Source organism: Phymastichus coffea, unplaced genomic scaffold (assembly GCF_024137745.1).
Source record: "Phymastichus coffea isolate CEN01 unplaced genomic scaffold, Cenicafe_Pcof_1.1 PCOF00072, whole genome shotgun sequence".
In the NCBI taxonomy this organism is placed as follows: Eukaryota; Metazoa; Arthropoda; class Insecta; order Hymenoptera; family Eulophidae; genus Phymastichus; species Phymastichus coffea.
Genome location: NW_026706883.1, coordinates 60,710 through 88,001, shown reverse-complemented (window position 1 = coordinate 88,001; position 27,292 = coordinate 60,710). Strand labels below are relative to the sequence as shown.

Sequence of the window (27,292 nt, the reverse complement as noted above, 5' to 3'; positions counted from 1 at the left end):
TTCATTCGCCGTAGACCGATTCGTAATGGTAGAGAAAGCGCTCGCAATTATTCTCTTTCATGGTCCATATAATTGGAATTCTGTGGGATACGGCCGACATCAAAGTGACTACGCCAATTGCTTCCTTTCTTCTTGTCGTGTGAAACATTTGAAAAACAGCCAAAACGTTTCCAAGCTTGCTTCGTGATTGGTGCCAATATCGAAGCGTAATTTACTCTCACAGGAACACGAGGAAGAACCGTGTCGCTACGAGTAGCTCATTAGAGAAGCAGTAGCCGCAAAATTTAATATCCTATTTAAGAGCAGAGAGTCTATAGCTCCGCCCGCCTAACCGATAAAACCCAAAAACCCACGCGCGATAGTTTTTATCGACGGCAGTTCGCGCGTGCGCTTGGGTACTCGTGAATTTCAATTAAAGGAACGAGCAAAAAAAGCGAAGACAGAGGCAGGGGGGACATTTCTTTGACAACCTCGGAGAGCAGGCTTTCAAGCGCGTCTTTCTCGAGGTGCTACAGGAAAAATTTACCTCTCTCTCTCTCTCTCTCTCTCTCTCTCTCTCTCTTTCCCTCTCACTTTTGCGCTCTCGCAAATGATAAAAGTGATTAAGGCGAGAAGCTCGGAAAATCCCGTGGCAGCTATTCGACAAGCGAGTAGCGCATAAAGGCAATCGTTCTTACGTAGTGCTTTACGAATTGTTCGTCTCCGAGCTCGTGAAATACACTTGCGGATTCTGCAACGTGGGCTGGATGGCTGAGCGCTCTTAAAAACAAGATTGAGGGATTGCGAGTGCACCAGCGAGTGAATGGATGCCGAGCATATAGCGAGACGCACGCGTAAGATCGTATCTTGACGCACATTTATCTACGTAAATATAGCAGCCTGGATTCGAAGGGTGTCGCGTACCGACGAAAACCGAACATTCTACAATTTTTATAGGCTTCGTACTTGACACGGCTATATATTTCTTTTACCAAGCGACATATGTCTGTAGAAAAATATACGTCGGGGGCTACTCGACAGAAACGTTATAAGTTATACGCGTATAACAACCGAGAATACCTCTATAGCGTTACATGCCGCAACAGCATCGAGAATCTAGCAATTAGCTGGAGCTTCGTTTCGCTTTTCAAGCAGCACTGCGCTAACACTCGTAACGCTTCGGTTGGTTAACTTTTTTGCCATCGCCGCCACTGCATTTGGACTGGATATCCCGCGTGTGGCAAGCGCTATGCGTTACTTATTCACGATGCACAGTGACAGCCTCCCATTTATTACGTATTAGCGTTGAACGTATTTTCTGGCGGCTGGCACCCGACTAGGCAACGTTTGAGTATTAATGCGATACGTAAACTTGCGTAATATATCGTGATGAGCTATTATTAATAATTTCGTGCGTACACCGAAGGGACCATCCTGACAATCGAATATTCATGAACGACAAACGCGTAACGATTTTTAGGGCTTTATCGACACCAAATTTTCGCAAAAGTTCGGACAATAATAGTGCAAGCGTACGTTTCATCAAGAAGCCGTAGTTTTTCATAAGCCTGTCAGTCACAATGCATTATCCATATCACGCAACCACTTGTGTTGACAATCGTAAACTTTATAGAACGTATTCAACAGTGATATCCCATCATGCCTGACCGATTTAACAGCTTTCCAATAACGCTATATATTCGACAATAACAATTGCGAAATTGATATTTTTGCATGGCATCGATATAATTTCCAAATTTTCAAATTATATATCTATGTTTTCGATATAATCGTCATCATTGTAGCGAAACAATCGAGCAATGAAAACTACATCAGAATTACCTTTGTCGGTGATGGAGGGGAGGGGGGATAATAAACAAGCGATAAAAAGTGCTTTCAGCTTTGAGAGCTGCCAGCCTAATTAAAAAATTGAATTTTGGAAAAATTCGCCGGGGCTAAGAGTTTTTTTCAGTAGTCCCGGGGAAAAAATTTGAATGGCACGGGAGCAAGAAAAAAGAAGCTTCCGAGCGCCGACGGGTGAACGAAAGAGCAACGCATGGGATCATTAGACATCGGCTGAGGGACACATATAGACACGTTCCATCTCGCTCCTGCCCTCTCTCCCTCTCTCTCTCTCTCTCTCTCTTTCTCACTGTCTACTAGGTGGAGCGCTGGAATTTTTTCATCAGAACGCCGACCGCTTATGTATCGCGTGAATTTTTTGCGTACGCCAAAGAAGCCGCAGTCGACGCTGTACTGTGAATTATGTCTCACGGAAAAACTACACCGAAGCCAGTTCAGCATATTTATCTCCATGACAAAACCACTCTAAGATGATGCTCCGATTAATTAGTGTCCAGCTGTCGACTCTCTCTCTCTCTCTCTCTCTCTCTCTCTCTCTCTATATATATTTGGTCCGTTACCTCGGGCAGCTGCTCACGCTGTAAGTGCTCCGATACGAGAATGTCTTGCCCACCGGGAGCGGCTCTGCACACACCAGCGCACCAAATTGAAGCTGAGCTTCCGAACAATTTGTTTGGTCAATCTAGCGTAAAACGTGTTCGAGCTCGACGGCTTAAAGATTTTAAGTTTCATAGCCGCTCTGCCACCGCTGCTCTTTCTCAATGTTGCACACCTTATTAACAAAATAAGCATCGCACAACCCTGCTACTCGTTTTCCGCGCTCTATGCTACTTTCCAAATTGATCCTATATCAAGCATGTTTTAGCAAAAATTAAAAGTTTTTCCCTACAGCTAACTGTAAGCTGGCTAAGAGAAGAGAACAAATAAAATAAAGATAAGTAAAGTATAAGAAATCTCCGAGTACACAGATGCTAACAAACGAAAGCCTTAGCAAAGTCCCTTGGGCAAAAAAGTGACGAAACTATTTCTCTCTCACACTCACACACACACATACGCACTTGAACAATAAAAAAACAAAAAAAATGGAACGATGCAAGAAAGATACGAAAAACTCACCTTTCGGAGAGAGATTGGTGTTTGGACCAAGGTAGAATGGGCCCTGGCGCACCTCGATCTCATGAACGATTATGGCGAAACTATAGACGTCACCCTTCTGCGTACCCTCAGGCGGTCTTCGCTCCATTCGCAGCAGCTCGGGCGCCGTCCACACTTGATCTGCAATCGGAACGTTTCAGTTTAGGAGCACGCGCCACGAATGTCTCCGAGAGGACCACGCGTTCGCTCGCTCGCTCGACGGCAATTCGCATGAAACGCCGCTCGCACCGCCGCAGAAATTTAGCCTCGGGCACACAACGGCAGTCGTTGTCGAATGCATGAGACCGTTACTAGCAGCTCGAGGGATAAGGCGAACAATGGGAAGGCACGCGGGCTGAATAATTGAGAGGCTAACATCGTTTGGAAATCATCAGTTGTGAGCCAGTTTGGAAAGATATTAATCATGGAAAAGCCCCTCCGATCGCGTTTCGCGGCTGAATATTTAAAGATAATGACGTCCCCGAAGAGTGCTCGATTCGCCTAACCGCGTCTGCATTATTAACTCACTGCGCCAGTAGGCGTAGCTGTTGGTGTCCTCGTTGGCGTCCAGTGGACGCGCTCTCCTCAGCTCGTGCAGTCCGAAGTCTGCGATTTTCAGCACGAACCTCGAGTCCACCAGGCAGTTGGTCGACTTGAGATTGCCGTGGCTCCGGATTTCCGAGGCGTGCAGGTAAGTCATGGCTCGCACGATGTCGTGGATGAGCGAGCCGCTGAACACGCGGTCCAGCTTCATTTGCTCGTTCTCCAGGATGTCCTGCGCATGCAATCAGCCACACCGTCAGATTGACTCGGTCCAGGGAACGACCCTGCACTGCATACAATACCCCGAATGCACGCGATGTCCCGAGACAGCCGGACAACTAAGTCACTTCACGAGACGACAAGTCTAACCAAAAGATCAAAACTTTAGCCGGCGTGTCTTCGGTTCAGCTTACTTCACTCTACGAGTCGCGACACTTCTCAAGTGCTATCTCCGAAGAAGCGTTTATCGTCAATCGAATTCGCTCGATATCGCGATAGCGACTCATATCCTAATTGGAAAGAATACCATACCGAGCAAGAGAGAAATTTCCCCTGACCGGTGAGCCTCTTGCGTGGAGCGTACAAGTCAATCTCCCGTAAGTATAAAATCCACTACCTCGGTCTTTCTTTTCCAACTTTTTAAATTGACTTGGTCGAGGCCCCCGCTTTCCTCAGCTTCGGTCCACCTTCACTTTCTTTCTTTACTCCTCTCTCTCTCTCTTTTCTTCTAGAGTTAAGCCGACCGCTTCGATCTGTTATCTTCTCCCTGGCTTATCGCGGATCACTCTTCTTCGACACTGAGTCGTTAAATTGCACGAAAATACCCTTTCGATGCTTATTTTGCTTCATTGAAAATCAGCCTCCTTCGGTTCAGTCAGAAAAAACAACTGTTCTTCATCTTTTTTTCTTTTTTTCTTTTTTTCTTTTTTTTTTGTTTATTTATCGCGGAACTACGGATTTACATACACGATTGGACGCGAGCAGTGAATGAGGAGAAAATATTGGAAAAACAACGAGAGCAGACCTGTAGAGATCCCCTGGGACAATACTCGGTGAGCAGACAGCAGTGCGGCGGCTCGACGCAGGCTCCATAAAACCTTACCAGATGATCATGCTGCAGATCCTTCATCTGTAAAAATCGAACGCTCTTCAGCTATCCGGTAAGTATCATAACTAAACTATTCGCGAATTTTCAAAAACTCGACGCATTCATATAAGTAATCAACGAAGAAAATAAAATATCTGTGTCGATTCGACACGAAAATACTTTAATCACGCTCGTAAAAACTTTCCAGAGTTATATTTGCAATGCGCGAAGAAGACATATTGAACAAGTAGTAGTATGCTGATTTAGTCAGACGCACAAAATTATGCTCTGCGGCTGAGCCTGCGATATAAACTTCTGCCATTCGATTTCACTCAAACAGATTATTCTGATATAGAAAACACAGATATATAGAGAAAGTCAATATAGAAAAGAAATAACTGCAACAACAATTACTTGGTCGAAATATATTCGCCAAAGGCGCTTTTACGCGAATCACTTATCGTTAACAAGGTTGTACGATAGAGAGAGCGCACAGCAAGCTCTCGGCCTTCAACTCCAAGAGAAATGCGCGAAAGGAGGTAATGAAAAGAAAATTATTTCCCGGAAAATCTGATGAAAGCTGCATAAGAAAGGAATACGTGGAATACGGGCTATTGTGCGTCTGCGAAAACGTGCAAAATAAAGTCGAGTTATCCTCACCCTCTTGAGCTCCAGCAGCAACGGACGCGACATCTCGACTTTGCTCCTCGGTATAGCCTTGATTGCGACTTTGGAGTTCTGAAATAGACGTGCGTAATGTTGGACATAAGAAGGCAGCAGCGAATATAAAAGTGAAAAATAGGAATGGGAAGAGAGAAAGAGAGAGAAGAAGCAAGTATACTGTTTGCTAAAACTATCCGTTAAGGAGAAAGAGAATAAAAATAAAGCTGTCAATAAGAAAAGGCGAAAGTAAGTAGGGCGCGAGTAAGTCGCAAAGGGTAATGTATTTACCTTGTAAATTCCCGTGGGGACGAAGGAGCGCCTGTCCACTCCGCCGGGCAGACTCGCGTTGTCCATAGAATATATGCTCTGCGAACAAACGATGCAAAATCGATGCATCGATGACATTTTTACGAACAGCCTGTAAGATGTAGACCAGATGCTTCGACGCAAGCAACTAATATAGGAGGAGGAGGCTCCCGAAGCAACGCGCGAACACCGGCCGAGGAGAGAGGAGAGGCGAAAGCTTACAGCTTCTTTAATTCTCGATGACTGTTATATTCGCGTCCGGAGCTACCAGCTCGCAGACATTAAGTCTACTTTACGAGTTACTGCTGCTACTTTCCCTTCTTGTCCGGACCTCCTCGCCGCCCGGATGTCAGAAAACCGGGGAGAAGATAACCGAGGGAGCTTACGTACGCGCTCGCAAGCGGCAGCAGCCTTTTCCAACGGACAGCCACCACCCGTCCCTTACCCTTCCGCGAAGCAGATTAATATGGAATACCTGGAGGAAAAGAAATAAATGGAGGCGAAAGCAGCATAAAAATAGAACGTGATATCTGGTGCCGAAAAGTTGAGCGTCTACTTTCGATGGATCAAAGCTCTCATACGCCATAGACAACAATTCAATCAGCCTCATTCAGACGAATTATCACTGTCGAAAGCTATGAGCCGATCTGCTGCTTTCTATTTCCGTCGGTCATTCGTCCTCTCGTTCACCGACGCTATTTTTCCGCAATTCGCCGCCGTTTCTTTTTTTCCCCCGAGCTTTTGCTTTTGCAACTTGGAAATTCATTCAACTGCCTTACTTACGCTTTTCCGCTGAATAGTAAAAACTTTTCAAATAAGCCGTGGGCGAACGCAAAACTTGCAAGGTAATCTTGCCAGCTCCTGCTAACCGAATTTTTAATTTGTAAATTCATTCAATTTTTTCGTCTCGAATTCGTTTTGCGGACAGTTACAGTTGCTGAATATAGAACGGGCAGAGTTTCAAGTCTGCTGCTGCTTCATTTGTTTCATTATTCGGCTCAACTTTGACGCTTTTGTTAGAGAAATAAATTGCTGAACTTTAAATAAAAAATGTGTCTCGAATAGAAACACTGCCATGATTATGAAATCAAGTTTTCTCCGTCAATAAGCCGTTTCGGTGATATCAACTTTATACAAATACCAAGAAAATTAATTCATAAGTTTAGGCAATAAATCTACGGTGTTCATTGAGAAAGCTCGTAAATTGCATAGCGAAACATAGATGCTCGTTTCCCCTTGAGTTTTAATTACTCGTGGTTTGCCTGTAACGAAAAGTGCATCACGCAGCGTCCTATGACCGCAATTCTCTCTATTAGATTTATTAAAATTATTGTTCTAATTATCTTTCTCGAAACGCTATTTCTTTCTCCATTGAGCGAGGTTTTCTCTGAGCATAAGCTGGTTGCTCCTGTACCTCGTCAGCTATTTAGAAACAAGCGAATTTCGTAAAAACGTCGCAGATGGAATTGAACTTAATAGAAACATTAATGAAGCCGACGAACGTAAGAATGTTCCGTAAAAGTGCTTAAATTTACCAACTGACTTCCACGCTGCTTGTTGGGCGCGAGTGAGTACATGGATCCGGCTTTGAACTTTTCGCTTGGCATAACAATGACGTCCTCCCAGTGCACTTTCCACGTCATCGAGGCAATTTCCGCTTCGAGTTTGAAGTGTCTGGAAAGAAAAAGAAGAAGTGGACGTGAGAGGTGAGGATAGGGTGAACGCTGGATAATCACTTTCGACGATGAACTTGCTTAATCCCATGCAAAAGCGCTGATTTGAATACAATTAGTCGGCCGCCAGCGCCGGCCGATCTCGGGAGTGAGTTTGAAAAATCGAAAGAGACGAGGAAGAAAAGTTGCCGCTGCTGTTCATTCCTCTTCGGCTTTACAAAGCACTGTCGAAAGAATATACCGAACGCTCGTAAATAACGCAGGAAAAGTGGCTTCGTAATTTTATCAATCTTAGCGTGCTGCATTCGTCATTCACATCATTGATCTCCATCCAAAACCACACTACCACTCGTTATATATCACTCGCATGATTCGTCATCAATAATAGGCGGGCGTATCATGTCGCCCGAAATGTTCTTCAATCGTCATCGGAGGGTGCGGCGAGGCATCACCGCGAGCGACCGGAAGCCTGGAATAATGGACAAAGTCATCTCGCGAAGCGCAACGAAGCTCGGCGGAGCTACGTAAAAATGTTGACCAACGAAGGCAGCAGCAGCCTTGTCTTCTGGCTGCGATACCTTACGGCCCCTTAAAAGGTGGAGCTGCTACGACGCGCAGGGTGTTCCTCGAGCGACCCCGCATCGAGTAGCGGCGGCGACGATGACAGCGGCCGAGAAGCAGAAGGAACGAAAAAAAGCGCTCATTATACAGCCATTTGCATGAATTTACATAATCCCGACGCGTGATTCGCGGTCCGCTGCAAGCCCTCCAGTGGTGCTTCGTACCCCCTCGATGCTGATAGAGCGAGCTTTAGTGGGATTGAGAAATTCCGTGCGCCTCAGCCTGATCGGGACGTGCGATAAGCTGGCGGCCACGGCGACATGCAAATTTACTCGGACGCTGGATTCATTGGACACTCGCCGAGTGCACCGCGCGCTAAACGAGCCCGCGAAAGTTCGTAGACGCGGCCGGGAATCGTTAGCGAGCCTCGCGCCAGTGTGCGTGTTTGCTCGCTTTACCCTCGCGGACTCGTCGCCCCGGCGAAATACGTCGGGGATTCGCAGTCGTACGCGTAGCCGACTCTCGCCTCGAACGCCTTCCATTCTTCGCTCTGTTTTTTCGCGCGCAAATAGACTTTGTTTATTTATATTTTTTTTTTCTTTTGCAAAAATTTAAGTGACACGGCGCGCGCTCGCCTCGAGTGAAAACTGCGAAGCTACACCTCCTGACAATCCAGAGCGCGCAATCCGTCGCACTCTAATCGTCTAAACGGATGATTTCAAATGGATTTTTCCTTCGATCGAATGCAAACCCACGAGTAATTGGTCGAATCTACGATGATAGCGTGTCAATTATCGGTTATTCGCGAAATTTATACGTGGAATGAATCGAGGTTAATTGGATACGCGGGATTGACCTATTTCAGAAGAATGCTTATAATGGCATTCAAAAGATCGCTGCGTGTGCGAATGTTGTTTGAAGATTAAATACACATTTTCGAGCAACAATGGTTATTATTCAAATATCTCCGCTCCAACAATTAGACCCTAAAACGACCGCGGATTGCCGTTTCAATGGAATTGCCAGTCCTGCAATTTGAGTTATTCTCTCGCATACTATTTTTGCGCAGTGCAGAGTCGAACAGTTTTGTCGAGTTTCCCGAATGTTTCGAATACCAAATTAGCCAGTCGGACTTAAGACCATTAACTAGGTTAAACGTATTATCGCGAGTTAGACTTTTTAATCTACGTAATCTGACTGAAGCTGCACAAAACTTTCTTTTACTTAAAATCTGACAATTAGTTATGGCAAATAAGCCAGCCATTTTCATTTTATTTTTGACAACAGTTCAAAGTCAAAGGCAAACAAATCACCAAGATGGAGTCTGTCGGATACCAAGTTTTTGTCGAATACTGATTGGCAATTAACATTCAAAGCTCGCGAAATTGAAGATTTCATCAGGAGATTTCAAAGCATGCAGTTGAGGAATGAAAAGTTGGCCAGGACGGAAATTTCGCTAACTAGTTGAATAATAAGCTTTCGACTGCTCGGATGGTCTTGAAAAGTCGAACAAAAGGCCCAGTAGCTTTGTTTAAGTAAACCGATTAATTTGGGAATGGCGCTTTGTAGTGGCTGTAATTAAAGTCGTCCTCTATTTATATGGCTGTACATATATTCGAGAGAAATACGGAACTTGCATATTTATCGTGACTGCGCGGGGAAATCTCTCAGCGGTGAGTGTCGGTTTTGAGCCGAGTGAATACGAGTAAGAGCTGTAAAGTGCGAACAAATGATAATGCCATTACTCGGGTTTGCCAAGAGCTTGCTTGACAGCCAAAATAACTGTGGGCAGAGAAACATTGTTGCGCGCGCCCCTGTTGCTATATATCAAGTACATTGTCGCGCGAGCTCGCAAACCTCTAATTGCGCTGGCTATGACATCGGGGTAGGCACGACGATGGATCGCGCTGTTGCGTGTGCTGCCCATGCCGAGAGAGCTCCGAAGGGGAGACTAGCCACTCCCACCACCTCTCGTTTCACGATAGGTCGCGCGTGTTGTCACGAAGAAATTGCATCAGCAACATAAGTGCCCAAGAGCGACGCACACGCCACTAGCCGACAACTCGTTAACAAGTTTCGCCTGGCTCTCCGTCTGCATTGTCGCCAGTTCTTCAAGCTCCCACGACTCTAGCAATCAGTCGTACTCCGATTGTCGAACACCGAACAATCTCAATTCCTTGACTGCTCTCCAAACTATTTTTCGGATGTCATCCACCATCATCCAGCCTCGGCTACGCGCGTGTGATGTCGATGGGAAATAACGCGAGTGAAAAAAGAGGAGAAGCTAGATCGAGAGAAATAGCAAAGGTTGCAATCGATGATGTTTAATTAACTCATTCCCCTCGTTTTTCTTGCGCCGGGGGTCGAGCACAGAAACCGATTGCCCTATGCTGTAACGGCAACGCTCATCGGTTTTTTCTTCCTTTTTTTTCTGCTACTGCGAGTTTTCCGTTATTGACAGCAGATTAGTTTGGAGCGAAGATTGCCTTCGTGTTAATCGTTCCAGGCTATCATTCGGTATCCATTGTCTTATGGTTTACGTTCAACGTTGATTTGATTAAATTTGTATCGAAATGTTTTTCCGCGTTTTACGATGAAAGATTGCAATAGATGGAGCTTCTCGCGCCTCGTATGTCCCCGGAGCACGTGATAAACCATACATGTATGCTGCGAGAATAAGTTTGAATAATAGGATGCAGTAAAATCGAGGTACAAAGTCACGGGTGTATATAATGGAAATCGTATCCGCGACAGAACGTACGTTGCCGTCGGCGAGAGCGTTATCGCGCCACTGGATTCCGATCGTAAACGGCAGAGAGACCGTGTCGCGTAGCATTCTTCGGTAAAGTTTCTAGCGGCAAATGTACTATCGGAGCTTTTTCGCGGAATAACAGAGAGAGCGCGTCCAATCTACGGCTGCACTTGGCGTGTTTACATTGCTGCGACTGAAGCGAAACTGAATAAGTAAAAGAAAAACCGCGTGAGCAAAAAAGAACTCGCGATTTACTCGACTCTCGCGCTCGTGGTAGCCCGTAAACTTGTCCTCTCAACTCGTAAAGCTGCGACTTTGAGCGATGCCCGGCAATATTACAACGACGCGGGCGAGTGTGTTATGAAAAGCGATAGCGCGCGCGAGTGAGAATGAGAGAGGGAGAGAGAGTAGAGAAACGGCTCAGCGACGACTAACGAGATAACGTCTTGTTACGCACGTCTCGCTGCGGCATTGCGCAAGCCGGCCCGTAAATCGCGAGTCGCAAAAAGCCCGTTAGGTAAGCACACGCGAACCACCGTTATATCCCAACTGTATGTCCGATATCACACCTCTTCGCGTCTAGTCCGTGGCGCTCGCGTACCCATCGTCTCTCTCTCTCTCTTGCGAGCGCGCTGACACGCGCAAACACACATTTTCAGCTTAAATTTATAAATACCGGCTGATGAATAATTCGCAATTTAAATTAATAAGTTGAGTCGAAGTGGACGCCCAAAAAAACTGCGTTGACGCGTGGAATAACGTTTATCCGGCCAGTTTATTCAGCGTATGCGCAACGGTCCACACGTGCACGCGCGCATACATCGTAAAGTTTTGAAGAATTACGGAGCAATCATACGCGCAGACAACGAAGCCGCGCCGTGTAGCATCGACGACGGTGATCGAGAGGCATCGACTTCCCCGTATCTTACTCGTACGTGTAACGCGACGCGCAGTAAAAGTGCGGACGAGACGCCGCAGAGCCGTGTGGGAACGAACACGAGGTTCCACTCGGGCCACTAGCCTTGCCAGCGACCGTCGATGGAACTCTTAAATTATCCCGATAATTTTCTTCATAGATTCGCTCGACTGCGCTGTTTTCAGTGATATCGATTTACCGCGTTAAGTTCTGAAAGTCGGAGAATAATCTCGCTGGCTGGTCACTCCCTGAAATGAAATTACATTGATCGCCGATTATCATAGGATTTTCTGCTGGCAGCTCGGTCAATATATTCTTTGAATTGTATCGATGATACGATTTCCCGAAGACGAGAAGAGAAAAATGCCTCTTTATAACCAACTCATCGTTTATCGGATGAGAGCTCGGACTGCTCGTTCTGCGTTCAAAGCTGTTTTAGCTGATTACAGATGCCATACCACGCGAGTCGTGTTAGCGCGCGCGCTCACGATGATTTCCAGGCTTTGCTACATAGCGTCCACGGGACACTGATGAGAAAAAATTTCTAAACTTCTTCTTGGCTGTGCGTAACGACGTAAGAAACGCTTGCGCTTCGCTGCACCGAGGCAAGTTAGTTTTTCGACGGAGATTAAATTGATCCTTTCGACGCTGTTCTGCCGTACAAATTAAAGCTGTTAAACTCGCGTACATTACCAGCTGTTTAAAATTTCTCTAACGAGTTTTAATAAAAGGAGGGGCAGTCGGGTGGTAGGTTTGATTATGTGGCCATGAGGTTTTAATTATCGACTATAGGAATATCTAAAGGCGTGGGCTGCGAGATAATCAACAGAGGATCAAGTGTCAAAGAGATAGAGATAGAGAGAGAGAGAGAGAGAGAGAGAGAGAGAGAGAGAGGGAGAGAGAGAGAGTACTCACCTGTAAATGAAAACCGAGGCAACGACGAGCACAACAACGATGGAGCTGAGCACAATTGAGAGAATGGCGTAGCCCGGCAGCGCTGAAACACGAGTTATCGGGCGATAAGTGCAACAATGACCGGGGCTTCGCACGTCATTAGAGCAACGAACCGCGGCCATAGCTTCAATTAACCTTTGGCCACAGCAGCGCTCCCCGGCCAGCCAACTCGAAATTTCCAGGCCATTAGATGCAGCGCGCGCATAACGGTCACAGCGCGAGTGTACGGATCATGGCCGATTGGGCCCGTGCGATGGGCCAAAATATATCTCGACACATTCGTGAACGCGGACGCGATACGCCGCAAGCTGGCCTGAAAATTATAAGAAAGCTCGCGTCCGCGTAGTGCTGCAATACAAAGGCGATGTCTCACATTTATCCGGGCAGAGTGATCCGTCAAAGCCGCAGGTAGGCGTATCCGGTGGCGGCTCCAGCCGGTCGCCCGACCAGTGTATCCTCTTGCCCGGTATATACTCCAGCGTTTTATTCGCTCCATAATAGTTTGCCACTATCTGTAACAAGTCGTTTAACGGCAAAAAGTGCGCTGCGTCCTAAGATTCACTGCCTACTCTTTCCACCGAGAGCTGATAGCACGATGAGCTTCACTGACAAGCTTTTGTTTCACGAGATGTACCGAGTCAATCGAATCGTACCCTTCCTCGTCCTCAAATCTGCTACTTTGATTTGATAATGCGATCCTAACTTATTTTATTAGTAGCGAAATATCCTCAAAAGATTCGCGTTTCCATCAACGTTCGACAACCCTTAATGAACTTTTCAAAACTTTCACCACTCTGACTTTTTCATCAAATCCCATCAATGATTATTAGCCAATCTTTCTCGTCGGTTCAAGCTACTGTCGAACCTTTCAACAAGAACTTTTACTCCAATCGATTTTGCATTAAACTATCTTCTATACTTTGCTCAGTGCTCTTATCAACAAACTTATCAATCCGTTCAATTTATGTGTCAGACATAAAGGGGCGATCACGATTCCAATCAACCCGAACCGATGGTAATGGCGAGCTGACAAATCGACCAGTAGGTGTATATTTTTAAATCTATTCACGTCGAAAGCAATTTAATTAACAGGTCGCAAAAGTCGAGTAATCGTTTTCAATAAGCCCTCGAAAAGCTCCAGTCAAGGTAAAATCAACTGCGAGATAACGAAAAGAAAACATCGTATTCTGAAAAATTCATCGAAACAAGAACAGATAAAATTGTTGTGTTTTCGGTCGACATTTATTTTCCATGACATGTGCAAGCGACCCCAATTCGAGAGCTCTTTACCAATATATAAATAATCCGTTGCGTTGGCAAAATATCGATCGCACACGGGAAAATGAAGAGGAGAGGGTAATGCACACCTACCTCAAACTTGGAAGTTTCGGGATTCATGTCAAGAAGCGAGTAATCGGCTATGCGATCGCCGTTCTCGTCTATGTTCACATCGCCCGTGATGCCTGTAAACACAACTCGACGATGGAGTTGAGAAACGACGTTGGCGTCGCCGCGCTCTGTATACGCACCCTTGAAACTTCGGCCCCACATCCGCCGAGTGAGATTGCCGCCGTCGAGATTGACCTCGCCCGGCTTGTCGGGTAGACTCTCCTTGAGAGCCAGTGCGTAGAGGAGGACGGCGTCGTAGAAGGCCGTGACGAAGGTGGACACCGAGCTGTTGCCGAAAGTGAAATTGTAGCGGCTCTGCGCCAGTGATTTGACCTCGCGCGAGAAATTGAGGTACTCGACGTTGTCGGGCGTGCGAGTGGTGACGGTCAGCAACGCCTGGTAGGCTTTGCGCGCCTTCTGGTTGCGCTCCTCGCTGTCGCCCTCCACGTGCCATGGCTCCTTCGTGTTGTTGTCGCTGCGACAGGAAAAGCGAGAGGCAACGCAACGCGCGATGATTTATGGCTTGGCGCGGCAAGTGGTACGAGTCAAGGTCGGGGAAGACGCCGCGATCGAAAAACGTTGAGATGCCGTCATGAATATTTCATAAAAATCCAATATTTGCGTGGGAAGCAGATCGGGCGCGCGCGTGCGAAGGATGCGGTGCGCCAGGCTCGCGCCGCTCCTATAGGCAATGACGCCTCGCCATTCCGCAGCCGCCCACCACTTTCGTTTTATTTTCGCCCGCGCGCATTCTAAATTCCCCCGCATGCGAATATTCGAGCAGGAGCAAATGGGCAAGCTTGCGAAGCCCGCACTCGTCACAATAAACGGATGACAGAATGAAAACGCATCGCAATGCATGCACGCGAGCCGGAATGTCTACACGGCCAATTGCCCACGCGTTCGTTGCTGCCGCCGCCGCTGCTGCTGTCGGCTTACACGCAGGCAAACGTGGAGAGACAGACAGGCAGACAGACAGACAGACAGACAGACAGATGGCAGTTGTTCATACATTCGCACTGCACTGGAGATGCCGCTTTCACAAGCACATCTCACGCGGATTAATTGCACCGCGCGCCCGGTTAAATTACGTTAGTGAAGATTCACCGTTTGTTAATTCAGCAAACGACTTTGAATAAAAGCTTTCTTCTTCTTTATTCGAGCCCTAATGGACTATCCACGAGCATCGCGTGAACAGAACTTGTATTCACCGCGGCCGTTTGCATAATGCCACCGAGAAAAATTGCTTCTCCGAGTAAAAGCTTCCAGACTCGGCCGTGCAACTGTGCTCTCATTATCATCCTCGGCTCGCGCAGACAAACTGCCACTCACAAAGATACGTCTGTGGAAGCAAAAAATAAATCGATCGATGGAGGAGCTAATGACTTGTTGGAATATTAAATAATTGCCCAAGATGAAGACTTCCGCAGAGCAGCGCCTTTCAAGCACAAAGAAACGACCGCTTGGCTTTCATAAATTAAACATGATCTCTTAAGGCAGTCGAGGATTCGTTTGCCAATGAAAAGGCAAATAGCTGCTACGGAAAGGGGAACCTTTTATTTCTCGACTGAGGAAACAGTCGATGTTTCGCGCGTTCGCTCTCTCACGTTCGGTTTTACCGAAGCTGAATTAGTTAACTTTCTGGAAGAATCCATACGCTAAGGAACACGCCCCCGCGCTCCACTTTTCGCCTCTTCGTGTTCGCTACTTCGGAATCTCGTTAATTATTGGCTATAACTACCCTCTTTCCGTCTTGCAAGTCAAACAAAAATAACCAAAGTGCTCGACTAATAGCCTTGGCTAATTGTAATCCGCTCCTAAGTAGAAATTATCAATGCGCGCCAATTCGAAATGGAATCGCAACTCCGTAAAATAATCTTCCAATCTCAAACTTTATCCATTAAACGGTGCACCTATATGCAAATAATAATTTAGCGGGTGCAAAATGAATGCGAAAAAAAAGTGGCGGAATCTCAATTCCCTTCTCAAAACTTCTCGAAGAATTTAGAATAGTGAGAATTCCGTCCTTAGATAGTTTGCCAGGCACACGAGGGAATTAAAAATGAGAAAGTATACGGCTGCTACTTGGCAAATGCCAAACTTGCTGAATCGACCCGATACATAATATCCTAGCTGAATGCGCACTTGTTCTATTAATCGAAGTAGGTACTGCGCAAAATTACTGGTCAGGAGTCGAGCGATCGATTGGCATCGTCAGCAGTAGACCGTAAATTACCAGAGTGGCGAAGCTTAGAAGTCAGGTAATTCAATCTAAGACAACCCACGGAAAAAAAGAACTGGAAGCGAAAAGGCGGTAGCCGATAGTTCGCAGCAGTAGCCGCAACCAACAACATCGATCTGAGGTTTCCAATTTAAGGGGCAAGTGCAATTGTCCGCAGGGTTGTCGTGGGCCAGACCAATATCAAGCCGATCTGCAGGGTTAATCACCAGTTGCCGCCGACGCCACGGCCGATCGATCCGAGGCATTAATTTAGCCGCGGCGCCCCGTTATTAGCCTTATAAATAACGATAGTTTGGCCGGCGAATTATTGTTATTTCCTCCGCATTAATCTGCTAATATCGTTCGCTCGCCAAATTTTTGCTTCGATAACGCTTTCTCTGTGATTACTTCGAAAACCGTAGCCAGTCGTCATCGAATCTATCGGTGAATTTATTCGTCTAGGGAGTGAGTAAATAATAATTCAAGCGGCTAAACCTGCAAATGGCGCCACGTCCCTCGCGGGTGCGCGAAGGAGAGGACTTGATCCAGTTTGACAAAGGCGACAGTGGGAGGCAGAGAGAAAGAGAGAGAGAGAGAGAGAGAGAGAGAGAGAGAGGGGCAGGACAAAAGAATAAAAGTAAAGAAAGGAAGCTCGTGGTAGTGCTCTTACCTGCTTGTCAGTTCGATTGAGAAAAAGACGTATTCGCCCGAATCCACCATGCCCAGCTCCTCCGCGGCCAGCAGTATCTCTCTTATCGTCGTCGCGTTGGCGCACATCACTACGACTGAAACAGACAACACTGATATACGGATACGCTACCGCGGTAAGCGCCTTTACCACGCGTGTTCGTGCTTCAAATAAAAAAGAAAAAAGCATCAAACTTTTGTTTGTCGAAAATCTCGACTGCGCAACTGAGAACTTGAACAAGTCCATGCAGCGGTTGTGCGGGGGCTATGAGAAAAAGTTTCATTTTACATACTATCGCGATTTTTTTTTTTATTTTTATTATTTTTTGCTTTTTCGACGCCATATTCGGCCTTTTTAACTGGCGCGCTCTCGCTTTGCTTTAGCAGCCAGAACATTTACGATTTTTACTTGAAAAAACAAGGCACGCAAATACTTTGTGTGTACGCTTGTGCTCTGCAAAGTTTAATAAAACTTTCAAAAGTATACACTACACGCTTTCTTTGTCCAATGGTCAATTTGCTCGCGAGAAAGTATATCTCGTTTGGACGACGGCTACTCCGTCTACACGCTACAAAAGGGAACATCTCGAAACTTCAAATTGATCTATTGAAAAGTTGGTGTAGTGCTACAAGATAATGGCATGATCCCCAGTGAATCGCATATCCGATTCGATAACATAATGTTCCAAGCAAAGATAAGAAAAATGCCAGGTCTGCAAGTTGAAGCACAGGCTGCTGCGTTCCGCGCCCAATTATCGTACGTGGCTTGAAAAGTTTTCAGCGCTCTGATAAATGCATCAGCGCTGGGTAGCCGTGACACAATGATAGGCAAGGTTAATCGAAACGCGGGATCTGGTAATAACTAAAGAGAAAGCAATTAGACAAAACTATAGTGTTGGGTGAACGTGCGAAGAGGTACTCTAAGTGAATGGTCGCGGCCGCGGAAATTCATTAATCATCGGTCGAGCGAAGTAAATAGCGCGGGCCTCACGGCGAGACATATATCACAGCAGAGGTATAATCCCGCTTGGAAAGCTCGCGGCGACGGCGCGCACGGCAATTTCGGCCGGCGAGTCCCGCAAGCAGAGCAAACGAGACGCGGCTTAATTCGCAATTCGAGCGCAGTATCCGAGAATACGTCCGCGTGGGCTTCCGTGTTTGCGCGTACCTAGCCTGCCGACGAATGCGACTGGCTCTCTATTTGCCAGACAGAGGGGGATTCGCCAATTTCACCAATCTTATTTCCTCTCTCTGTGTGTGCGTGCGCGGGCACCTGTCTCGCTCTTCTGCAAGTACGCGCAACAGAAAGTCGTGGTTGAGTTGATTTAACTTTCGCCGCAGCTTTACGAGTGAGCTTGAGGGAGACGGAGAGAGAGTAACTGCAGCGGCTTTTCGATTCGGACAGATCGTCATTCCCTTAGCCACTTTGGGAGTTTAACTTCGGACTTCTAATTTTATATCCTACGAACGATGACTTTTCCATTCCAACTTTTTCCCGCTTTCCTCGCACCAAAGGCGGATTTATCTCTCAGCCGACCCTTTCGGCTTTTTGACGTGTTCTTTATCTCTCTCTCTCTCTCTCTCTCTTACTCCCTCTCTCTCCTTATATATACCGTTATGTAGGATACTAAATCACCAGTTGCGAAAAATATTATATTACACGAGCGATGAAAGCTTCAGAAAAAAGTTGAAGTTAGCTAAAGCACGTGAAAGCTACGTGATTTAGCCATTTGTATCGCGATATCGTAAAGAGAATCACGATTGGAGCGTATACAAACGAGAGTTTTATATAAGCTCGAGCGAAGTGAGTAGCATTTACTTACGGCACGCGCATAATTCACGCACGGTTCGGCATAAAATTGCGTAATATGATCGAAGCACGCCATACCTGAATAAACGTCCAGAGCTAGCGAGCGCACCTACGAATTAACATGATTTTATAAATAAGCTAACGCATCGTGTCGCAACGTTATATATCCGGCTGGACGCCATTTCATCGCGCGTAAAAACGATGACGACGGCGAGCGATAAAATCCATAATTTTGTCAGGTTCGTCAAACTTGGAAGCTGGTCGTTTGCTTGAGCACAAAATGTCTGGCAGTCGTAAGTGTCTGCAACACTGGGGAATACTTGGGTCTATCTCGCCGATGAAATTCTCCGATGACTCGATGTCTCGCGAGTGCGATTAACGCTTCTTTCCTCCCCTGCGCCAAGTACAACCGTTGCTTAAAAATTTTATCTTGCCAGCTGTCGCTGAATTGAATTTCTCGGCGAGTGCATGTGTGCTTAGAGCTTATTGTTACGACACTGAACTCTTTCCATTTTTGCTTTCCCTTGTTTTTCTCCGTCTAGGAATTTTCAATGCTCTCACCAAGTGAATTTCTTGCAGCGGTGCAGTCCTTCATGCCCGCGTTCTTTTTTTTACTACATCCTTTATTGTAAAAGGACATACGAAGATGTGCCTTTGATAGATTACTCGAATAAATTCATAAGGTTACTTTGAGTCGACTATGCTTTTTTCCCCTTTTTCTTTTTTTTTCAAGTTTCCTGCTGAGCCTTTTCCAATATTTCAACCAGAGATTTATGCAGCAATGCATTCCAAACCTTGGTTATTTAGATTTCTCTGGATGTACGAGCTTTTGAAATATTTACGAGTCACCGGTGGACATGAACGTTTTCCGAGGTACCTATTATCTTTGTTTATCGTTCGAAAGACAAACTGCAACTTTACGAAATAATACATTTAACGATGATTCGACAAGTCGGCGTAATCGAAAAAAGAAAGAAAAGCCTCGCGAGCAGCGATTGACGGGTAAAAGTTTCGAGCGAACCGTATTTGTATTCGGCGGTGGTGCGTTTCGAAGAAAAAAAAAATTCGAGTTTCCGTGCAGAAAAAAGACATTACCGTAAGAATACGGAGAGGAGAGTGATGAGATTACGGACAGGTGCGGCGGGGGCTCGTACGATCGAGGGTAGGATGATTCGAGGAGGCGAAAACAACGTTCCCGTCGGACGAGTGTGGCGCGATAAAACGAACCAGCGAAAGCGCGTGTCGAATACGAGGCTCGCGGAGTCTGATAAAGCGCGGGTGTGCAGCGCGAGAGCGAAACGACAGCCTCGTCGTAATAATTGCTACCTACGCGAGCCAGCAAACGGTAAATATTTATCCGGATCGGCATAACCTCGGTGTTTAACGAGCGTCACATGTCGAGCGCGTTTTAATTGTGAGCAACGTACGCGCGATCTCATTCCGATACCGTGAGAGAGGGAGAGCGTGCGAGTCGAACAAACATCCAAAATAAAAGTTTCGGATCGGGCAGCTTATAACTTTCGACATTCCGCTGAGATATATACATCTATATCGACTCGCAGGCGAGAAGCCCCACGAGCGAATGGCGAAGGAGGGCGCGCGGAATATAACAAGGGTAGGATTATCACTTCTCGAATGATGGATCCTCGAATACGAGAGTCGGCGGTGGCCTAGGACGAGACCCGAGCTTTCTCCTGTTCGCTGCTGAAACTGTCGTCGGCTCTACGCCTAGTTTTATTTCTCTTCGTTTTATTTTCTCTTTGTCTGGCCGACCGTCCGAATCTTTGCGTTTACATACAGTATACGTATGCGTCGCGCGCGAAGAAGGCTATCCCGCTGTTGGACCTACGGAGAAGTGCGAAATGTTGCCGCGAGCTGTGAAATTTCGGGATTGTACTTGCCTCTCAAAAGCGCGGCGCGCAACATCGAGACATTACGTGGCTTTTAACGGCACTTTGCTCTTAGTGACGTACGCTAAATCCTCGAAAATGACCATAAGCCTGAAATTTAAAGAGTTTTACCACTAGCTGGCAATAGCTAAAATGTATTCATGTTATAGTCTCCTCGGATCACTCGCAACAATAGATAATTACGAGTAGATCATTCGACATAGCTAGGTTATATAGGTAATAACGAAGGTGAAAAACGAAAAAAATAGAAGTGTACTATGTGAGCAGGCGGCTGTTCGAGTGATGCGCTCCTTTTAAAATCGATCTCAAGGCCACTGCCGCAAAAGCACGTCCTAATCTAGTAATCGCGTTCACATCGTGTCGCGCCGCCAGTGACTCTGGTGGCGAGCAAACGAAGGGGCCGCCGCGATGACGCTGCGGAAATGCACGCCTATACGCGCGGCCAATCACGCTCGACGAAAGCTCGCGCGCGTCTGAATTATTCAGAGGGGCAGCGGGCCGATATCGAAAGGCTGTCTGCGGAATCGTAATCGCCGTATCCCGCAAGGGATCCGTGCGTCGATTGACCGCTCTGCGGACCATTGTTCGGCCGCGACTATCCTACATCCATTCTTTTCTTTTCTATAAAGATACTCATCGCCTCTGCTTTACCTTGCTTTCTTTTGTACGCGGGAGGTCGCAAGACGGGATGGACCGCTGAAATTCAATCGCTCACTGCACGCCTGCGAGCCGCCGTCATAAGCCCATCCGATTCACAGGCACATTGACAAAGTTGAGTCGGCAGAGTCCCGACAGAGATATATAGAGGGCTCTAATTTTTAACGTGAAAATTAGGCCAAGCGACTACATCTCGCAGGCAAAGAGTCATCTATCAAGCGTCAATAGCGATCGCCCCGAGACGAACTGTTCGCTGCCCTCGCTCGAGTTGCGACGTGTAATAAGTGTGCTCGGGGGCGCGGAGGGAAAGAAGGAAATTGTCGAAAGTTAGTCGTAGAGTCTGAACTTACTTCTGGCGGACTTGGAGACGAAGGTGAGCAGCTCCTTGTAGTCCTCGCTGCTGGTCGCTTCCTGGTTAAAGCTCTTGTGCAGGGAGGTCTGATTTAAAGCGAAGTACACGGCGCCGAGGGTGAAATGACACTTAGAGTTGCCGCGGCTGCTGTCGGGCGCGTGGTTGTGGAAGAGCAAGGCCGCGACCTTCCAGCCGAAGCCTTGGAGGATGTGCTGAAGCGCCTCGCCGACCAGCCGATGCGAGCCCATCATTCGCGTGAGCGTCGGGTAATTATCGTCCTTGTGGCGGAAGGCGTCGGCCTGGCCACCCGCCGTCAGCACGGGAATGCCCCAGACGCCTGCGTATCTCGCCACCGGCGCCAGCACGTACTCGCACACTGGACCCAGAAACGCGTCTTCGCCCCGTCGAATGGTCCATCGTTAGTTGGCTTTCTTCTGACTACTCCCGCGACCGAACTTCTCTCGCAACTCAAGGCACTGGCAACCGAGCCGCTGTAACGGATCGGGGATCGCGTGCAGATTACAAGGACTTTTCCTCTCGAGCATCTCGAAACTGACTTGGCGCGCGGGCATATCGTTGGCGCGAAATTCGACCCAAATTCATTGAAAGCTCAATAAAATCGCTTCGCCGGGCATTTCATCCGCTTTCCTTTCGCGGAACGCATTTTCCAAATGATATTTCGCAATATCGCGAGCATTTCATTTATCTTCCGCCTCGATACTGGCGCGCAAACACTGGCTGCTCACAAAAGCTCGTGCGCTCATCGCGCACAAAGTTTTCGCGAGTATTGAAATGAAATAAGCTTCGTTGGCCGCCCAGCAATGCACGTTTGAATTTATGCGTGGCTAAACTGCTACCTCATTTTATCGTTTTTAATTAGAAACTGGAAGGAAATTAGCTCTGACCACACTACAACCGCCACAGCCGCATTTTTCATTAAAGCCATGCTAATGAAATTAGTGCGCTGGCAAAACTATTGAGGATACGTTGCCCGTTCTCAGGAATTTTCACACGACGCATATTTTCCAATTGGACGAGTACTCATTGTCAAACGTGATCGTCGACGTCGCAACAAACAAGCTCTCTTTCGCAAAATTATTAGACTTGATATTATTCTGTTAAAGTTTACGTGAAAAAGTATCAATATCCCAAAAAAGAACCGAAAATTCTTATTGTTCTCGTGATCCTCGCTTTTTGAACGTCAGCTCAAAGTTTAAATTAATACTGCAATATCACGGCTTGAATGCGCTGCGCGCGCTTTTGAATCCCATTTTATCGCCACCCCCTTCCTCGTCCCAAAAAATAAATGAGAAAAATTGATTACTCCTCGATTGCTCCTCGACACGTTCAAAAGAGAAATTGAAAAATTGTCCAACATTGACGTATCTACCTTCCTGCGCGAGTTCGCGCAGATCAAGGACCACTTGGCTGTAAGCATCGACGAGAAATCGCACGTATTCGTAGGATCGAGTAACGACAGGCGGTAAGAAATTGGTCTCGAGCAACAGACGGCCTCCCCGATGAAACGTCGAGGAGAAATCGCAAGCCGTCTTACTCGCGCGGATGCAATCGCGAAGACATTAGCGGCCATCGGTTAACCTTGCGCGAGCTGCGTAGCAGTGAACGCGTTAGCGCGAGGATGAGAGACGGCGTATTATTTTCAATTTAAGAGAGATGGTGTCGGGGAGAGGATGCGATTAGTGTTTAACAGGGCGATGAAAGCAGCTGCTTGCGGCGAGCTCTCGCGTCGTAAATTAATGCAAGCTTGGAAGAGTACGAAAGAGAGCGTGAGAGGGAGAGAGAGGAGGCTAAGCCAGGCCATTAATCGTCGACATGACCTATAGGGCGCAGCGGCAAGAGGAGAACGCGCTTACGCCATCTAATTATCCGTGCGTACGGCCGCGAGAGCACGAGCACGATGTGTAGGTGTGCGCGGATATTTCAGTTGCTAGCGGCGCGTCCGAAATAGCCGCGCGGCGCAGCCGAGAGCCGGTTAATTAGCAGCTGCCCTAAGTAGTACTGCAGCGCGGCGGGCGGCGCGAACGCGAGCCAACTGGAGGGGCAGATTTCGAGCGGATGGCATTAGCAATGCAGATCGCGAAGCTCGGCTGCCGACGCCCCGCCGCGGGCGTTTTGCCGCTCATCGGAGTCATACGTACATATCATTCCGAGCTTCGAGTCCCGGCCATTGGTTGGCATCGCTCGCGGCTCTAGTTTTAGACGCGAAGCGCACTCTTCGTACTCGCGACGGTCGAGCGACGATTCGAGGACGACGGAAGGAAAGCGCCGGCCCGGCTGAGTCGTTGTTTGGCCGCCGCTCAATTTAGCACTTCGGGCTCATTAAGCAGACTGAACGGCACGATTGATCCAGCCGCTGTATACTCACTCGTCGCCTCGCGCACTCTCTCTCTCTCTCTCTCTCTCTCTCTCTCTCTCTCTCCCATCCAGGACCACATTGACGCATCCCGAGCCGACACCCCCAGGCTCGCGTCATTTACCCACGAGTCTGCCGGATGCTCTTTTCGAATTTACCACTTTCCGCACGCGCAAACGACGATATTGGCTTACGTTTCATGTTCCGTCAGGAAAATGATATTTCGCCGCGAGGAAAAGCGATAAAAATAAAGCACAAAGGAAGTCGCTGCTCACGAGCGCATTCCTGGTGTGGAACGAGCGAGCAGCGCTATGCAGTTTTACGCGCGCGCCGCCGCCGCCGCCGCCGCCGCCGCCGCCGCCGAGAGCAACAAGTGTGTTGCACATTACGGTGGCGCGACATCACAGCCGCGTCGCTAGTGCAAGCGCCAGACATACCTGCCACTGCGATTCCTCGCACTGATGCACCGCGGCCATAATGTGGCGCTTCCTAGGGGTCGATTAGGCTGCAATTTGAATTACGAATCGGCGGGTCGAGTCAACTGGAGCGCGCGCAACGAACGGCGACGATTCGGCCAGAGCAGTTCGTCAACTTTGCCAGGGGGCCATTGCCAATTCAATTTCCTGCCGATGAGGCTACTGACCGGCAGCGGCGGCCGATGTCGATCTGATCGGCCGCGAGGATTTGAATGTTGAAATTTGAATTGAATCAAATAATTTAGCGAACTGTTGGAATTTCACTCGGCAGCAAAGCTTATCGCTGCGCAATTCGAGCTGGGCAACGTCGAAGTATTCCAAGCGGGCGCAGCTGCACAATCGATCACCACTGTCGACTTCCATAGAGCACGATAAGAGCATTATTGATGCGTAGATCAACGATACGCTGTTCGTATTCGCACGCTTTATCTTCCTACTGTGACATTCAGCACTTGCCGATGCAACATGTATTTACGCGCATGTCTCTCTATTCGCAGGCATCCGGATAAATCACCTCCTCCTCAATAATGCTCGATGTTTCCGTGATTGCCTTCGGCGCAATCAGTCGCGCGATCTGGCTTATCGCACAGAAAACTCCGATTTTGAATAATAAAGTCACTGTCAGATCGAAGATACTTTTACGGATGACCATCAAACGTCTTTCTTCCTTTTAATTTAGAGAGTCTTTCGATGAAGTAAGTAATTTGATTTAGCAAATGGATATTCCCTTTGTTCTTTGGCACGTCTCTTTCTTTGAAATCTGTGAAATGGATTTCTTGCACGAGAGAGATACTATTCCCTTCCGAGTGACGCAAAAAATCGAAAATGACAAGGTGATCTCTAAATTCTTTCTTTTCTTATCTTGAGGACGTGACGGCTCGAGGTCTTTATAACCAAATCGGATGTATCTTGGCGAGAAATGTTGATAGGAAACAGGGGAATGTTCGTCTCGAACACTAGCAAACATCGAAGCGCAAGCGGAAGAGATATTTTGCATAGCTGCCAAATGTCTTTTCCGGGGAGATTATTCGGCAAGTCGTACATCGGCGATATCCGACGGGAGAGCTTCCGCGTGGAAGGAAAAAAAATTGCGTGGACCAATGGAAGAAGCCCTCGGTCAGAATCGCTCGGGCGGGCGCAAGCCCAAAGGAGGAATTTCATCGAGCAGCGTCGAGTTGAGCGCGGCCGGCTGCGAGCAGGGCGAAAGTAGATAGGGAAGATATGTCCATTTTGGCGATACAACCGGTTCCCTTGATCCCCATCCCGACGCGTATCGGAGAGAAGCCTCTTTGTCTCTGGCGCGCCCCTAAATAAGCTGGCTATCTATGTATCTATATATAAAAATAGAAATTTTGGCTGGCAAGAGGTCGATTTTTCAGCTCTCCTGTAACGAGGGAAGAAGACACTGGCGACGTCGAGCTGTCGATGGACTGAGGAACGAGGGTCGCTTAATGGGCGTAGCGTGATCTGCCTGCCCGTCGTCAATGCTGCCCACAGGATTTAGGAGCGCGATCGATTGTCCCGAGCAACGAGGTCGCCTCGGGTTGCCTCGCCGCCCGCTGCTTCGCAAATTTTTTTCAGAAGGACTCGCCGCCGGCAATCTTAGCGCTTCCCCAGCTCGAGAACCACTTTTCCTCCGCGCGCACCTGATCGCCTGGCCGTTGCGCGAGCTCTCGCTCCTCACGCTTACTCTTTCGTGCACTCCTCCTCGGCACTTTCAGAACAACGAAAACCAATTTGGCCGTCGACGGAGAAAGAAAGCGTAAACTTGGTCAAAGGCGAGGGAGCCAGCTCCCGGAAATTCGGTTTGTTTCGGTGTTCAATGGCACGTCAGACTGCGAAACTAAGCCGCGCGCGCAACTCCGCAAGCGCAAGGCGGGACGAACAAGGAGAAACTTGGCTCGAGAACGGAAACTTGAGCGCGCGCGCGCGCCTCCGATCCTAATTACAAATCACGGTGAAGCGGTCGCGCGCCGACTGAATCAGACAGCAGAGATAATGGGCGCGCGTGGCGTCAATCAGGGAGTCGTGTCGGCCGTGCGCCTTTTTCTCCGGCCACACCGTGGCGCGCGAGCTCGCCTCGCCGCCACGATACCCATGGGACCTGCAGCCTGCCTCGTCCGCTGCATCGCGACGCCCGTTCGCCGATTAGCATACGAATGTCTTGGCTACGGCCGCATTTTATGACCTTTCCTCGCTCCGATAAACTACGTCCCATACCCTCCTCTCCAGACAATACACTTACGCGCGCAAACAATCTTTCGCTGGCTGATCTACATGCGGATGGTACTCGCGTATACATCCGCGAGATTGCTCAGCTGCCCGAATGCCAACTCGACATATCTCCGACGACTATTGCTACAATTACTTAAAGAATACGAATAGCCAGTGATACAGCGTTAACGTGCTTGTGTATTTCATAAATTTGCCGAACGACGGCGACCGACACTAGGGGAAAGTTACGGCACGATGGCTGAGATATGGGCAATACTCGTCGTCATTTCTGCCCAAGGAAACAGTCGAGATTTCCAAAAGATGCGGCTTTTGTCGAAAAATCAGCGCGGAGCCTGATTACGTCCGACATCTCTTGGTTCTCCGCTCGTTGTCGCACTGTCAAATTTGTCTTTCTCGCCTCAAGAGTCCTTGCGAAGAAATGTAGCCGGAAATGAAGCCGCATTCCAGTCGTTTATTACCCTATACTACGTCACGTGCAGGGATCGACACATCAGTCAAGACTCCATTTCGTCGTGTCTATTTGATTAATGCTGGGAGCATGCATTCGATCGATACGCAAGAGTTGCTTTTGTCTGCCTTATCGTTTTGTGTCTCTACGCGTAGACTCTTCGACGGACATACTTCGGAGAAATATGCGAGGCGAGGTTAGTTGCGGTAGCCTTTGCAGTTGGCACAGCGTGAAATAGCGTGGCCGCCTATTTCCATGCCGTCGCTGGCATTCATACGTCGAGATAAGAAGAGAAAAACAAT

At 47.8% G+C, this 27,292-nt stretch overlaps 1 protein-coding gene across 5 annotated transcripts in view; it reads right to left on the bottom strand.

Annotated features, from left to right (window-relative positions):
* LOC131668035 (atrial natriuretic peptide receptor 1) overlaps nt 1-27,292 on the bottom strand; it is a 70,112-nt gene that overhangs the window by 23,528 nt on the left and 19,292 nt on the right. For 3 of the 5 annotated variants that reach the window (XM_058941853.1, XM_058941854.1, XM_058941852.1), the window contains 12 exons: nt 21,456-21,851; nt 16,712-16,826; nt 13,961-14,295; nt 13,803-13,894; nt 12,805-12,943; nt 12,393-12,474; nt 7,111-7,249; nt 5,558-5,635; nt 5,267-5,344; nt 4,544-4,648; nt 3,505-3,751; nt 2,959-3,117 (listed from right to left, as the gene is read on the bottom strand). In XM_058941853.1, the coding sequence (XP_058797836.1) occupies nt 2,959-3,117; nt 3,505-3,751; nt 4,544-4,648; nt 5,267-5,344; nt 5,558-5,635; nt 7,111-7,249; nt 12,393-12,474; nt 12,805-12,943; nt 13,803-13,894; nt 13,961-14,295; nt 16,712-16,826; nt 21,456-21,851 (1,965 nt within the window). The remainder of the gene's footprint in view (nt 1-2,958; nt 3,118-3,504; nt 3,752-4,543; nt 4,649-5,266; nt 5,345-5,557; nt 5,636-7,110; nt 7,250-12,392; nt 12,475-12,804; nt 12,944-13,802; nt 13,895-13,960; nt 14,296-16,711; nt 16,827-21,455; nt 21,852-27,292) is intronic. The other 2 variants (XM_058941851.1, XM_058941855.1) reach the window with 1 other exon arrangement.